Source organism: Nesoenas mayeri (assembly GCF_963082525.1).
Source record: "Nesoenas mayeri genome assembly, chromosome: 6".
Lineage (NCBI taxonomy): Eukaryota > Metazoa > Chordata > Aves > Columbiformes > Columbidae > Nesoenas > Nesoenas mayeri.
Genome location: NC_137545.1, coordinates 1918724 through 1935178, shown reverse-complemented (window position 1 = coordinate 1935178; position 16455 = coordinate 1918724). Strand labels below are relative to the sequence as shown.

The 16455-nt window shown below is 41.0% G+C and overlaps 2 protein-coding genes across 5 annotated transcripts in view; one reads left to right on the top strand and one right to left on the bottom strand.

The window, feature by feature from the left end:
- The window catches only part of PIKFYVE (phosphoinositide kinase, FYVE-type zinc finger containing), a 64426-nt gene extending 63217 nt beyond the window's left edge, over positions 1 to 1209 (top strand). For 2 of the 3 annotated variants that reach the window (XR_013922259.1, XR_013922260.1), the window contains one exon: positions 1106 to 1209. The gene's annotated coding sequence lies outside the window, so the exon portion shown is untranslated. The remainder of the gene's footprint in view (positions 1 to 1105) is intronic. The other variant, XR_013922261.1, reaches the window with a different exon arrangement.
- On the bottom strand, positions 36 to 15967 carry DNAJC10 (DnaJ heat shock protein family (Hsp40) member C10). Of its 2 annotated transcripts, XM_080346398.1 has the most exons (21): positions 15053 to 15299; positions 14199 to 14364; positions 13086 to 13136; positions 12368 to 12450; positions 12053 to 12184; positions 11450 to 11543; positions 11154 to 11231; positions 10304 to 10347; positions 9845 to 9982; positions 9295 to 9384; positions 8590 to 8703; positions 7717 to 7831; positions 5979 to 6106; positions 5715 to 5831; positions 4614 to 4715; positions 3953 to 4108; positions 3640 to 3773; positions 2767 to 2820; positions 2348 to 2495; positions 2092 to 2211; positions 36 to 535 (listed from the first exon to the last, which is right to left on the bottom strand). In XM_080346398.1, the coding sequence occupies exons 1-21, from the start codon at positions 15251 to 15253 to the stop codon at positions 371 to 373; spliced, it is 2430 nt and encodes an 809-aa protein (XP_080202524.1). In that variant the 5' UTR covers positions 15254 to 15299; the 3' UTR covers positions 36 to 370. The 2 variants fall into 2 exon arrangements, with proteins under 2 accessions (XP_080202524.1, XP_080202523.1); XM_080346397.1 differs by lacking the exons at positions 36 to 535; positions 2092 to 2211 and adding an exon at positions 15879 to 15967 and having other exon boundaries at positions 2324 to 2495; positions 15053 to 15414.
- Between the last annotated feature and the right edge of the window lie 488 nt (positions 15968 to 16455).

Sequence of the window (16455 nt, the reverse complement as noted above, 5' to 3'; positions counted from 1 at the left end):
AGCAGCTCTATATCAATATCTTTTTTTCTGAGGTAAAACGTCTATTCCAATCTTGCACTCACAGGCCTCTCTAATTTGGGTCCTGCTTCCTAAGTCTGGCCTAAGGATTACACTGAAGGACATAGTGCATCTCACCCATCCACCTTTAACACAGATACCTATAGATTCTGTATGTCTTGCCATAACTGGTGTTACAATGGGAGTTATCTATCCTCTGTTACATCTGTGGACATGGAGAACTGGGCTTCAATAAATAATTAATAGTAAACAAAACAAGTCTAGAAGTAAAATGTACATGGTGCTATTTGAAGATTCGGGATTTAATATTTTACAAGGAGAAAACAGTAACATCATTTTAAAAGGCTGTTCTTTACAATAAGGAGTCTTCTGCAAAAGCCCCCCCCATAAGTGTTCTTACCTTATTTCTAGATTTTTTTCTTTTTCCTTTATTTTGGATCGCTTCTAGTTTTTCATTCAGAAGGTCAGCAATACCTTTGGCATCTCTGCTGTCTATATATTCACCAAGAACATTTTTCTTAAAATAAAAAATAAAAAATGTGTCATATATTGCCCATGTTCTCCACTGAATGCAAGGAGGAAGAAAATAGCTCTGGTAGGTCAATTTCTAAGCCATGCATGTATTTTTGTCTCCATTTAAGCAATACTAATTGTCTTTATACTAAGAACCCCTCTTAGCTGCTGGCTTTCAAAACTAAACAAATTTTGGCGTGGGCCTTAAAGAAGCCTGAAGTAGTTGTAATTTTCTCATGTTTATTCAGCTGAGTATTGAACCCAGTCAGCCACTGCAAATGTGTGCACAAAATCTGTTGGTGGGGGTCACTGCTTTTGAGACCTTAAAACCCTCTTTACTACTACATTGAATTCAATGGGATTGTGTGAGGAAGGATTTCTAGAAATTCCCATAAGAGAGTCGGTTAAAAAATGACCCTCTTAGCCCTGAGATGCCTTGAGACGGCACCAAGGATGAGTCGTTCCATTACTTTCCCAGGGATGGAGGTGAGGCTGACCGGTCCATAGTTACCCAGGTCCTCCTTCTTGCCCTTTTTGAAGACTGCAGTGACATTTGCTTTCCTCCAATCCTCAGGCACCTCTCCCCATTTCCCAAGACTTGGCAAAGATGATGGAGAGCGGCCCAGCAATGGCCTCAGCCAGCTCCCTCAGCACCCGTGGGTGCATCCCATCCAGACCCATGGACTGATGGATGTCCAGACTGCCCAACTGCTCCCTAACCCAGTCCTCATCAACCCAGGCAAACTCCTCCATGGTCCTGCCTTCCTCTGGGGCCTCAGCGGTGCGGGATCCTCAGGACAGACTCCGGCAGAGCAGACACAGACAAAGAAGCATTCAGTAACTCTGCCTTCTCTGTATCTTCTGTCAGCAGGGCACCCACCTCGTTCCTCAGTGGGCCTACATTGCCTCTGCTGTTAGTTTTACCTGCCACATATTGGAAAAAGCTCTTCCTGTTGTCCTTGACATGTTTTACAAGGATAATGGCAATTTTGTAGAACTATTCGGATACTTCTCAACTTTTTAATTTATTATTAGTAATATGTTAGTAGGAAATGTTGATCACATTGATAATTGAAATGGTTTGGTAAGGTTTGGTTTTGAGACAGAACACAACTAAATATTTTTAAACTATTATTTTCTACCTTAAAATATATTATTTAGGTCAAAATTAAAATGAAATGCTGTGATTACACTGAAAGAATATTTCTCCTTAGCCAAAATGAAGTTGTTGACATTTCATTAGAGACTTTGCCTGATTTGTGTGGCTGGTGGTACAACCGCTAAAAGTTGAAAAACATTTTGTTACGTGAGATCCCTGCAAAATTAAACCTTGGTTCTGGCTGAGCCCACCTTTTAGTTACTGTTCTATTGATTTACAGGTTATTTTTCAATAGCATTATTACTGTATCAGTGTCTCGGTAGTTCACGTATTACTGACATTATTTATTGCATCTCCTGAATGCGCTTCGTTACAAAAATCATCTCTTAAATCTTATTATGAAATGAAATACATCTACTACCAGTCCCCACTCGCCAGCGTACACAAAGGAGACACTTTACCTTTGTTCCTTGGTAGGGGTAAAACTTGACAGTGGGGTAGGCTCTGATATCCGTGCTCTGGCAGGTCTGAGCGTACATCTGGCAGTCGACTTTTCCAGCTTTTACTTTGCCTTTAACCGTCTGAAAAGAAAAGACTTTCAATGAGAAGGAAAGGAATGTCGGCTATTTTCACGTGATTGTTAAGAAATAAAGCGATGACCAATTCTGTGTTGACCATTACGAGTGTAACAACCCGCTACTACAGTTCAAAACCTACCCTCGCAAGGATCTCAAATTCGGGAGCAAAATTTTGGCAAGGTCCACACCAAGGCGCATAAAAATCAATGACCCAGTGATCTTTGCCATTCAGAACCTTTTCTGTGAAACTCTGAGGAGTCAGGTCTACAGACACTTGGGGTAAATACCTGTGGAAAGGAAGAATAAGTCAGAATCCACTCAAAACTTTAAGCACATCCAAATGCCTTGTAAGCACAAGAAGAATTTCTGAAATAAAGAATATTAGTGGTCTGGAAATCCTTTAAAAGCTTGAGTTAAAAGATGTAGCAAGTTTAACATTTTAAATTAAGCAATACATACACCTGTTTCTCATTCTTGATTTACATAGCATGTAGATCTTAATTTCTCCTAGCAAGCAAACGATGGGACTTTGGAACCAAGTCTAACGCAGAAACTCACCCCAGTGCCCAGCCTCTCAGCGAATAGGAATCTCTGTGCCATCCGTTGTAGCTGCTGTAAAAAGATGAAAAAGAAAATACAAATCCAGCTCTACAGTAGTTTGAATTACATTTGAAAAAAAAAAAACCACTCTCCAGAGTGGAGATGATGAAATAATAAACTTAAATGTGTATGTTTTAGCATATATTTCTACCTTGCTTTCCAATCTGAATAAGTCTCATGAATACAGTTCAAAGATAACGAACTAAGGACTAGAAGATGAAGAGAAGAAAGGGAAGAAAGTTCTGTGTCAAGACAGTAAGCAACTTGTTTTGGAGCACATAAGCTTTGATAGTAAACTACTCTGCATGAAGGTAACAACTCCAGATAAAACTGCATCCTCTAAGAAACACAGGAATTAAACTGAAATATCTTAATATGATAAGGAATTAACATCAATTAGAAAATATAAACCAACTATCAATTATATATACGTTTCCTTGATTTGACAGTAGAAGAGCCAGGCAAACAGGTTACCTGGACAAGGATTTCTTATTTGGACTTTGAGGGCATTGCTTAGTTGTGAAATTCCAGTGACAGGTTAGAAAAGAGATGAATTCACGATTCATATCCACTAATTTACAACTTCATAACTAAGTATTTTTCAATAGAGTTACCTGGTGAAAATCTGACTCGATACTTTTTGGTGATGTTTATTTGAAGACAAACTCCCATATTTTTACGGGAAATAGCTGGCTCATGATTAGGAATTTAGCACGTGTTATATTCAACAACTTCGTATTTTCAACAAGAAAAAAACAGCACCTTTAAGATAAACTTTATCATCATGTTCCACATCACCTAACATTTCCCAAACTGAATTCAATTACTTACTAATACTGATGAGCTGTGCTTGATCTTTGAGGAAAGAGTCTTATTTCGGGATATCCCCGAACACTTTCTTGGTGACAGAAAGAATAGTATTTCTGACAATCCACACTGCCTACGCTGATTAACCCCGTCAACATCTGAAAAGAAGAAGAAAACCCACAATCAAATACGATATTCAGTACTGCTACAATTTCAGTAATATTTCAGAATGTAAGGATAAGCTTTAGTATAAGTTTCTAGTTCAAGCAGTTGTACCATCTCCGTAATTCCACAGAACAGGACACAATAGCACACAAAACATTTGAATATCACTTACCCTGGCCATTTTTTTCCATTCTGGCATTAAAGCCTGACAAGGTCCACACCACGGCGCGTAGAAGTCAACCATCCAGATTTCCTCTCGTTTCCTTCTCTGAACTAATTCAACAAAAGTCTCTGGTGTTAGGGAGACCACCGAGGGATTTCTGAGATCCTAAAGTAAAGACAGTTCACAGACATACACTCTGCAGTGAGTTATCCCGCACCTACAGTCTGCACCGAGTTCTGAGAATGCTGATTGACAACACTGGGAACCTCCTCCTATGTCCAGATGTGTACGTGAGGCATTTTCACCTTAATATTACAGCACTGCAGACTTAATTCCTTTCTCCTCTCTATGAGGTAGACATCCTTATTATTACTTTGCAGACTGGAAGGCCTCTTTGCTTATTTGCTTATTATTGCTTATTTGCTTATTTGCTTATTATTTGCTTATGATCTCAAAGAAATTGGCAGTAGGGAAATGAATCCACTGAGTGTCAAGTCCCTCACTGACAGCTGGTGGATCACTCTTCCTGCCCAAGGTTTTCCCACTCTTTATCTTACTATTCTAATCAATTAAAAACCAAAACCAAACCCCACCCAACTTCGAACCTTACCCCTGGGACGGATGAGCTGCGTACAGAGTGCAACTGCAACAAGGATTCTAACCGACGTACCTCTATAAACTCCAAGATCTGCTCCGCGGAGTGATGTCCTTCGTATTCATGAACATCGGACTGATTGAACACAACTGTGGTTGGATAAGCTCGAATGTTATGCTAACAAAACAGACAATAAGAAATTGCAAGGAATTATGAGGCTTCCTGTAGTGTCTTTTTACCACCCTTTTGCACGGCACAACTGTTCGACCTCACGTGCAGGTGGGAGTTTGAAACCATCACAAATCAGTACAGAGAAGACGCCAATTGTGTTCAGAGACGGCATCATTTAATTTCTCAATTGAAAAACCAGGCAGCAGTTCTTTTGCCACGCTCTGCAAACACAGGAATTAATCCATGGGCCTTCTAAGCATTAACTTTAAAGCTATTCCCAGTGTTCAGGTGAAAACGCTTGTAGCGTATGAATAACTGTATTGTTCACTGTTGAATACAGATACTTCTGTGATTTGAATTCTTTGGTGTGTAAACACATCTACATAAAACTTGCAAAAAATCTTTTTCATTCCACTACTATATCTTTAAATAAATGTAAACTGATAAGTACTAAACTTTCTTCTACTTTGCAGTCGATCCTGCACTTCTTAAGCACTACAAAGGAAAAAGCAAAGTCAGGGTAAATTGAACTAGAAGCGGTTTTGCAGACATCTTCAAAAAGTGGTGTATCAACATAAAACTCATATATGTTTTACTGTTCTTATCCTCCTATGTGAAGAACAAAAAGAATGCATCTATATATTTATATATACACTAGAAAATAATTTCTGGGTCTGCTTTAATTTCTTTCCTCTTATAAATGCCAGGAATTATTGAATCCTGACACTTCCAGAGTCCTCCAGTAAGACTATGAAATCAGAGCAAAATGTGACATGTTTTTTTGCATTAATTACATCGTTTTACATTAATTACATAGGTTACATAGTTTGCTCCTTGAAAAATATTATGATACAAGCGTCCTGTTTGGTTCACTACCCTTTAAGAAAGCAATAGTAAAGAACAAGCATTGTCTGCCTCCATCCCCAACTAGAAGAACATAGTATTATTTGAAAGGATTATATTTATATATATATATGTGGTTATTTTTTAGTTCCTGAAGCTTACCACGTTGCAAAGCCCTTCGTGGACAGTACAGTCTAGTGTTCCAAATTTCAGCTGTCCATAGAGATGTTTCGATGCTTTTCTCAGCTCTGGCAACAAGGCTCGACAAGGAGGACACCACTAGAACACAAGACACAAGTCAGCGCGACGGCTTTCCCCGCAATCATCTCCTGACACCAAAGGGCATTTCAGGATACTGCCAGTACTTTGGTAGGTGGTTTCATAACAGATTTTAGAAGAAGGGAAATATAGATATTAAATATTTACCGGTGCAAAGAAATCCACAAGCCATGGTTCCTTGTCTTTGTCAGGAAAATTCTGAGGTCCCAGTGTGATAACGTGAGAGTTGACACTTTCTTTGGCAAATGCAACAATGTCATATAAGATCTTCTTTCCTTCAGAGAACAATGCAGAGAGGAAACTTTATTTTTCCCTATGAAAAATCTGATTTTAAAACTCACTGACAGCAACAGGAGTCCTTCAGTTCCCCCGACGGAGCTGTAAACATGGCCCTGCTTAAATAAATGTGCTTTTACTCAGGAAGACGATGGTAAACTGTCCAAACATAGGTAGGTACGACACACTCTATATCATAGCCGACACTAAACTGGATATTTACCTGGTATTAGCCAAATAAATATTTTATCCAAGACAAAACATGTTTTTGTCAGAAAAAATGATATTTTTTTTGTGCCCAGACTACCAGCTGTTTTACCACCTTACTAGTGGTTGTTGGAATTAAAAAGTTACTCTTTTAGATACACTTGGCTTGGCAACAGTATTGACACAGTAAAGGCTTCAAGCAAAGTAACTGATATTGATAAATCCCAGCTTTTTAGGTGTAACTCAGGTTCCTTCTGACACACAGAATCCCAGAATGTCAGGGGTTGAAGGGCCCTGGAAAGCTCATCCAGTGCAATCCCCCCATGGAGCAGGAACACCCAGATGAGGTTACACAGGAAGGTGTCCAGGCGGGTTGGAATGTCTGCACAGAAGGAGACTCCACAACCCCCTGGGCAGCCTGGGCCAGGCTCTGACACCCTCACCCCAACAAGTTTCTTCTCAAATTTAAGTGGAACCTCTCGTGCTCCAGTTTGCACCCATTGCTCCTTGTCCTGTCCCTGGTTGTCACCAGCAGAGCCTGGCTCCATCCTCCTGACACTGCCCCTTTCCATATTGATCCCCATGAATGAGTCCCCCCTCAGTGTCCTCTTGTCCAGCTCCAGAGCCCCAGCTCCCTCAGCCTTTCCTCACACGGGAGATGCTCCACTCCCTGCAGCATCTTGGTGGCTGCGCTGGACTCTCTGCAGCAGTTCCCTGTCCTGCTGGAACTGAGGGGCCACAGCTGGACACAATATTCCAGGTGTGGTCTCCCCAGGGCAGAGCAGAGGGGCAGGAGAACCTCTCTGACCTACTGACCACCCCCTTCTAACCCACCCCAGGTACCATTGGCTTCCTGGCCACAAGGGCCCAGTGCTGGCTCATGGTCACCCTGCTGTCCCCAGGACCCCCAGGTCCCTTTCCCCTACGCTGCTCTCTAATAGGTCATTCCCCAACTTATACTGGAACTTGGGGTTGTTCCTGCCCAGATTCAAGACTCTACACTTGCCCTTGTTTTATTTCATTAAATTTTTCCCCGCCAGCTCTCCAGCCTGTCCAGGTCTCTGATGGCAGCACAGCTTCCAGTGTCAGCCACTGCTCCCAGCTTGGTGTCATCAGCAAACTTGCTGACAGTCACTCTATTCCCTCATCCAAGTCATTGATGAATATATTGAATAATACCGGCCCCAGCACTGCCCCTGAGGCACTGCACTGGATACAGGCCTCAACTGGACTCTGCCCCACTGACCACGACTCTCTGGCTTCTTCCCTTCAGCCAGTTCACAGTCACCTCACTCCCCGCTCATCCAGCCGCGCTCCCTCAGTTCAGCTGTGAGGACGCTGTGGAGACTGTGTCAGATGCCTTACTGCTTTAATGATGTAAACTTGCCACAGTTTCCCTTACCATGATGAATTTCATAGTCTCCAGTTCCTTTTCCTTTGAAGACGGCTAAACAAGGCTGATAGACGTACAGCTTGTTGCAGATGGTTGGTGAGGAAAGGCAGTCAAACTTGCCAACCTGTTAAACAGACAGTGACATTTTAGCGAAGGCTTCCTAATTTATATAGATTAACATGTCCTGAAAGGCAGTAAGAGTCACTAAAAATGGTTAAAATACAAAAAAGTAGTAGCTTTTTTATAAACAGAGGCTTAAACCAATCTTGTAACTGTGGTATTCGGGGAAAACTACTAGCAAAGCTATATTAGGTTGTTAATTTTTAATTTAAAGACCAAAACAAGGAACAAAACCTTTTAAGAATCCTCTTTTTTTCCACCCCTGCTCCAAATAAAACAGCAAGGAAGCAAACCTAAAATAAATGTGACGTTGAAATTATTCTACTCAATGCAACAATTTTTTAAAAATACATACCTTACAAATAACACAATCTGTATGTCTTTGGTACAAACTTTGGTTTCTTTTTATTAAGAAAATTCTCAATTATAGGGTTTTCCGAGTAATTAAAATAGTTTCACATACATCAATTTGATGTTGAAGTGTTAACTTTTAATTGTTAACTGAATGGGATGTGCAGCAACATTTCCCATGAGAGAGCAGACTTACAAGACCGTCTTTCCTAACTACTTTTAGATTATTGAAACTGTACGGGGAAACTTCACTGATTGCTTTAAATTAAAAGCTTTACTATGGATCTACCATATGATAATCTATGTCTTTCAGCACCAGAGGCGGCAACAGGTAGTAACAGTTAATAACGAAAAAGATACTGACTTGTTGTCTGAATGTAAATGGTGTTTAACACGAGTGAGGCGTCTTACCTGAATATGTTCATCTTTAAGTAAAAATTTAAGTTTCTTAAATTCCTGTAGAGCTGATTTATCACCCTCCCCAAACTGAAAGAACAGCAGCCAGCGGTGATGGGCCAGACGGTCCTTGAAACCAGGGAAAGAAACCAAACCAAAAACACAGAGAAAAAAGAGATTAGCCCAAACTTACACCACTGCGTAAATCGCTTGTATGTTTAATAAAGGCAAACGCCCAATTATCCATCTGTGTTCCCTGTTGTAGATCAAGCTGACGAGCACAACTACAAGCGTGGAAAGAGGGTTCCTCTTTTTTTTCCTCATACATAACCTACCACAGATGAACAAGGAGTATTTTCTTGCCTACATGACTGACAAAATACATATCAAATCCAATTCTCTGCAATGTAGTTGAGTTGCAATGGCAGTTTTTGTGGTTTTGTATTTTTGCTATTAAATCCACGCCACCCCCCCTTTGTTGTTTTGCTAAACAACAAAAGTAAATGTAGACAAACAATGTTAAGTAATTTTGGCTACAGGGAAAAAAATAGTTGTTTTCAGTTAAATAAAATATTAGGTATTAATATTATGAACGATACTATTAATAATGATATTCATATTTAATACTAGGCATCAATGGGATTTGAAAAATGTTTAAAGTACCGATAAAAAACATAAAAATGCATTATTTGAAGAAATGGTGACATATTTCTAAATTACCTCTAATGCTGCTGCAGAGATCATTTCAAAGTCTGGCAGGTGCCGCATTACTTCCTGATATATTTCTCTGGCATCCAAGGAGTTAATAAACTAGGAAGAAAAATTCACTGTGTTGATTGTATAGAATTGCAAACATCAACCTGATTGTTGATCATTAGTGCTCAAAGTGTCAGGGAAATTATTCTGATTCGTTCCTTTCCACCAACTGAAAAGCACAGTTAGTAATACATTATTGGATCCATTTCTTTTTCGCATGTCACTCTCGGAATACTGCTTGTCACCTTGTTTTCCCACAATATCGAAGTCGAGCTGTCATATTTTGTGGGAACGGGTGCTAAAAGTCTAAAATTCAAATTTCAACCCAAATTTTTCGATCAAGTTTACAAGATTTCCAATCTAGTTTCACTCTACTGATATTTAAGTTTCGGTGATTTGTTAGATTTAGGAATAATATGAATCAGTAACTCAGAGTTGGTAAATTACAAGGGTGAAAGCAGGTAGGTTGAAAAACTCATGTCCTCCTTTTAAAGATCTAGATAACAACTCGTACCAAAACGCCTCCTTTCTCTTTGTTCTGGATGGTGGCTCCGGGTGGGAAATAGGCTGTAGTGCTGGATGAGATATCTAAGTTATCACAGAGCTCACCCTGGGTGCCGCAGTCCATCCAGCCCACGTTAGCGAGACCTTCCTGGAAGAAAAACAGGCAAAACACCCACAAACCAACAGAAACAAACACAAAACCAAAGAAGAGTGGGTTTTACTTTCAGGTTCAGAAATGCTTTTGAAAATCCCAACACAAGCAATTATAGACAACATTTAGAATATGGAAGGAGACTACACTGTGATTCATTAGTTAATATTCATTCATGTGGCTACTAAGCCAAAATAGTTCACTACTCTGAAAGTTAATGGGTGAAATCTTGGTTCCACTAAACTCAGCGGGAGTTTTGGCTGAACTTTATGCTTTCACGTGTGTTATTGTGCTTTGTAAGAGGTGCACAGCGCTTACCAACATGCCGGCGAGCTTGAGGCGGGTCTGGTAACTCAGGCAATCTGCAAAATAAAAATGACTTATTTACAAACGTCACATTTCAAACAACTAACGCGCTAAACCGACTCTTGTTTAGAACGACCCCTTTCCTCCCTGCAGTGGAACGGCTTCAAAAGCCAGGCCTCTGGTGTTCAGTGACCTGAGGCGGTACCATCTGGTTATCAGCACCTGACGGTTGTCTACTCTAAGTTAAAAATAACATGAATAACATTGTCTTGCTTCCATCAACATAGAATTAACAATTTATTTGCTATACTAAGGCTGACCTTTAAAATTTCTTAATGCGGTACCTACATACTGTCTTGGGATGAGATTTCAATGGAAAGATCAATTTTCTGTGATTCAAATGACTCAGTCTAATAAATACACCGTATGCTCTAACGACCCATCCGGCCTTTGAACGGTTGATGCAGATTATTTTTCCGAAAATTTCACTGGACCAATGACTTAACAAAAGGCCCGGAACTGGAATCAAGGCGTTCACCAATGTAAACCCAAGACTACAGCGCTGGTTATTCATTCATAGAGCAAAGGCCTCTTGGTAAGGCTGAGAAATCTTTATTTGTCCAAGGCGCAGCGCATTCACTCGGCTCGCCCAGCAAACCACGGCCGCTTTCCCTGGACAATACCTTCCTGGCATTGTCCCTTTTGTCAAACTGCCTCTAGAACGGAGCTTCAATGACCAACAGTCCAAATACTGCGATCACCTTTTACAGCTTTTTATTAGAAGCGAAAGGGATTATGCCACTGTCAGCAAAAGTGGGTTTTTTTCTGTTTGCCTTATTTGAAAAGTATTTAATGCACCTACCCCCACGCTCGGCACAGAACGTGATCAGCCAACCAACGCCAGAAGCAAATGAAGTTTCAATGGCATTAACGAAGTTTCCTAAGAGTGAAACAATTTGCATCAGTCTGTGACTAGTCAAACGTGACTATGAAGCAACAAGGGTTTATATTTATATTAGTGAATTACAGTGAACTATTTTTAATCTCAAAAAATAACACTCGGTTGATAGATTCAGTTGTATTCATAGTTCTTGCCATGTTTTATGTTGTAAAAGCAATTTCAAGATCAACACCTCAAGCAAAGTAAGTGCACATTACCTGCCCATAGCTCGGTGACTGTGCTGGTAACATACTGCATGGCAAAGTTCTTCAAGCTCTCTTTTGACCTGTCTCCGTAATATTTCACTGGTTGCTATAGAAGACAAAGAATAAGGTGTTTAACATTCAAAACAAGAAAAAAACAACGCAAAACCTACTTTTTTTTCTTAATAACAGTACTTATGCAACTGCAGGACCCCATCCCCAAAAATCGTAGCCCTAGCTGTCCTCTCCTTCCCATACTGGAATGTTTGGAATTTAACTTTGAATGTGATTTCTTTCCAAGCCCAGCAACACAAGGACAATTTAGTCTGAAAAACACCAGCTCCCAGTGACTACATTTCTATTTAAACACAGTCCATTTAGTGTATGCACAATCTCTGCATTCAACCTCTTAATTCTTACCATTGTCAGAACGTACCCAGTTATTCAAGCGCAATTTGTACCCCAATTAATTTAACCAAGGTGAGGGAAGAGAAAAAGTAATTTATTAAATTAAGTAATACATTGAAAGATCTTTATGTAAAGATGTATGATTGAACGAGTATTAAACTTGTTCCAGAGCTCAATCTTTCTGCAAACACTTGCAGTTTTATCACTCACCATGCCAGTTTTGAAAACATACAGACTGGGATAACTGTTAATCCCTTTAATTCGACAGAGCATTCTGTTATCTCCACAGTTGACAGCTCCAATGCGTATTACTCCATCCATCTCCTTAGCAAACTCCCTCCACTAGAAAAAAGGGGATAAAAAGGACATTTTCCTATTAGGATGTAATGAAAAAACAGCACATTTTATTACTGGCATTTTGAATTATTGTCTTTGGTTTCAGCTTCAGTGTCAAGTTCCACTTTGTTAAGTTTTCTACAGTTAAAAAGGATGAGTTTTCAGAGTTCATTTGCTCGCTATACATACCGTGGGTGCCAAGTCATGGCAGTGGGAGCATCGAGGAGAATAAAAATTCACAAACCACAGTTCTCCTGAGTTAACGGCAGCATCTAGATGGAGAAAAGAAAACCATAAGTAACCTATTCAAATCTACGACGTACATTTTCACTATACTCTTCTCCCCAAAGCTGGTTAAAGTATTTATCCCCCAGGCACAGTTAGTAACAGTAATTTAGGTGAGATAAAGATTGCACCTCGCTTGCACACTCTCGCTGTTGCAGGCACAAAAATCGTATTTCAGATGATACCATCACACTGATTTTCCACATCTGTTCTATTAATTAAGAACACAAGTACTCTCTACAGATTAACCGAGCTGAAATGTCAGATACCTGGTTACCTCAAAACCAAAATACAAGTTCTAAAAGATAGAAGTTTCCATTTCCTTACATCACTTTATGTATTTTCTGGTTTCCCCCAGGCCATCCTTTTATGTAGAATCCCCGTCTAAGAGGTGAAAATGCAATTTAAAGCTCTAAACGGTTTATTGATATTGATCTATTTGCCGACTGCCGTTTGCCAGGAAGTGTTAAGAGGGTTTTTTTTGTTTGTTTTCTCATCTCAGGATGATTTTCTGAGAGTTTTTTGTACAGATATGTAGAGAAGTCTATAGATACACAGCTCAGAATGTGAAAATTGTTACTTTGGGTTGCCACGTTGTCAAAGCTATTTACTTAAAACTTACCAAATTCCCCTCTGTCCAATGTTATAATTTCAGGATCATCATCATAAATACCTATGAAGAAAAACAACCGTCGCTTTTTATTTTTGCCATGTTTAAAATGAAGGAACAAACGATCAGCTTCATCACAAGACGGAAAACAGAAGACACCACACTTAGGTTGAACCAGCGAGCTGCCAAGGAGCTTTTACAACAAAGCTGTATTTGTTTCGCCTCTGGTTATCTAAACTATTTAGATGACAACGGTGTTTCAGCCACGAGCTTCTCCATGAGCAGAATGTGTGAACGCAGAGGAACGGAGCGGACAGAATAAAGGTAGGAAGCTTTTCTAAAAGGCACCCAGCCCTGCCTAGAGCCAGCCTGTGCTCCAAGGCCACAGGAACGGCAGGGACACCAAAACCGCTCTTAGACAGCATTAGATCACACTGCTATGGCTACACATCCTTTACAGTACCTAAGATGCTGAAATGACGTTATACCTGAAATCTACAAAAATTAAATGCAAATAAATAACACGAGAATTGATTTCTACAGGTTACTTTTTAGATTACTATCCATCTATATGTAATGCAATATAATACATACATTCAGCCATACGTACAGAAAAGATATCTCGATTTTTATATATACATATAAAATATAAAAATATAGACCCTCTGCTCAATAGACATTCAAGGATGCTGTTTCCCAATCAAGCAGTGCAACTTCAGGCAAATAAAATTTCTTAAAACTGCTTCTCTGAAGACATTTCAGGGTAATTTCTTGTATTTTCCTGTGATAGTAGCACCGCTGGTTTATTCAGTTTCCATGTGCACAGACACTAATGTTTTAGAGACAGGGATATATTAAATCAAACTACAGCAGAATTTTTTCTTCCAAGGTGGAAGGTTGTTTCAGCTCTTTGTTCACAGCAATCAAAGCATGTTCCTCAGGTCCCTATTTTAGTTGACTCCTGTTCCAGCCGCTCTGAGAACTGTTCATCCCAGACAGGTACAGCAGAACAGGCAGAGATCCGGAGGAGATCCAGCAGAAACATGTAAAAAGATCTCATATAGATCTGAATATCGTGTTTACTTGGCTGTTTCAACCCAATCACAAACGTACAGAAGAACTTACCGAAATCATACCGATAGTAGTTCCAGCTTTCGTAACGCCCTCCTTGCTGCTGATCTTCGAGCCCTTTCTCTCCGTATTTGTCGTACTTCTTCCGGAGATCTTCATCTTTAAGTACTTCGTAGGCTCTATTTATTTTCAAAAAATTTTCATGTGCGTTTGGATCATTCTATTTAAGGAAAACCATAATTAGTAAGCAATAAAGCATATTGTACATATAATGCTAAGAAAAGAATCCTTGGAAATCTGACTATTTCAGGAAATCTGGAGGAGAAACTGATGACGTTTAAATTTAAAATCAATTTCTTTGTACTTCAGACAATCTGGTAGCACAGTCTGAGCTGTTCCGACTCCTCTCTCTAGTTATTCTCGTTCTCCTCCCTTGTTGTACCTCGGCAGTCCCACAATTTCTGCTTCAGTCTATTCAATATTTGGAGACCGATGTCTCGGCACAGCCTGGTGTTGTTTGCTGTTTAGATGAGACTTTATGTTAGGGAAATAGTAAGATCCCCTAAACTAAATGGAAAGAAACAAACTCATCAGTTTACCAACAATGTCATATGGCACAGACTTACATTTTCCTTTATTTACAAAAATAAAATCCAGAATTAAATGACCGTGACTCTTTGTTTCACTGCAGCAATCTAATATGGCCCAAACTGAACACAACCAGGTATGACCAGTCTATATCTTTTTGTAAATTCTCTCTGCAGAAAACCTGAGCCGAACCGCATTATCAGGTGGTTACGCTGCTTCACAAGAACAAAGAAACACTTTCGATAAATTAAAATCACTTTTTGTCAAAACATTAAGAGTCATTAATTCAACAACTTTGACCTGTTAAAGATGTGACGTACCTGATTTTTATCAGGGTGCAACTTCAATGCCAGTTTTTTGAAAGCTTGCCGTATTTCTCTACTGCTTGCTTCTTTGGACACTCCAAGTAAGCTATAGTAGTCCTGATCAGTGCACACAAGAACTAGGACACATACCAAAACTAGCAATAAGGATCTTTTGAAATATCTAATATAATCTCCTTTGCATGCTGAGAACCCCATTATGAAGCTTTTGGAAGGTGTACAGGTTCTGATCCCAGCAAGGTTTGGAAAGAGCCTCCACTAAATCCACCAGCATTCAGAGACCCAGCCGGATCTAGGACGGAGCTCTTCAGAATGCTGGTTGTCCTACCGCATGTCGCAAGCCTTGCAAAAGTTACAACCTATAAGAAAAGGGAGAAAAAAGCAATTAAGTACATTTTGCTAATTATTCAGTAAATCTACATTAGCAAAGAGCCCCATCCCAGCTTGTGCAGACTGCACATGAACACCAGGTTTCTGGATGGCTTTCTGAAGGCCACACAAGTGCCAAACCATCTCTTGAGGATGGAGCTTGTGAACGAGGTCATCACGTAAAGCTTTCCAGAACGACACTACGTACCAGCCACTTGCATCTCATTAAAAAAGAGCGGGTTTAATGGGGCTTACTCATCTTCCACAGTCACTTTTGGCGCTGCGGGGGCCATTTCTGCCGGGAGCAGCGGGTGGCTCCCCCGGGGACCCGCTATGGGAGGGGGCGGGCGGACCGCGGAGCTGCCGCGGGAGAGCCCGGAGGTCACAGCCCCGCGGGCCGGCGGGGGAAGGGGCTCGGGGCGGCGCGGCCCTGGGGAAGCGGCGCGGCGCTTACCGGGCAGCGGCGGCTCGGAGCCGGCGGAGGAGCGGGCCGGGCGCGGGGCAGCATGGGCCGGCGGGCCGGGCGGAAGGCGGCCCGGGCCGGGATCCGGCTTCGGGCCGGAGCGGGCGGGGCCGGGGTGACGTGGCCGCCGCGCCCGCCTGGGGCGGGGACTCGGTTCGGCTCCTCGGGGCCGCGCCCGCCCGCTGCAGCCGCTCGGTTCGTGAGGGCACAGCAACGCCAGCTCAGCCATCTTAAAATGGGCCGCATCTCTCCGCTCCCTCCGTAATCCCCCGTAATGCGGCAGGAAGCGAGATGGGCTGAGAACTGGCTACAATGGCTGTATTTACATTGAAGGTATCACAGCATGTCGGGGGCTGGAAGGGCCCTGGGAAGCTCATCCAGTGCAATCCCCCCATGGAGCAGGAACACCCAGATGAGGTTACACAAGTTATGCATGCACAATAAGATTTTTAAATAAATCAAAAGCATTGATCCAAACAAAATCGCATTCAACGTATATTTGAAGTTTCCATGAAGTACAAATAAAGTTCCTTGGATAAGACCAATTTTCATTTATTTAAATTTCAAG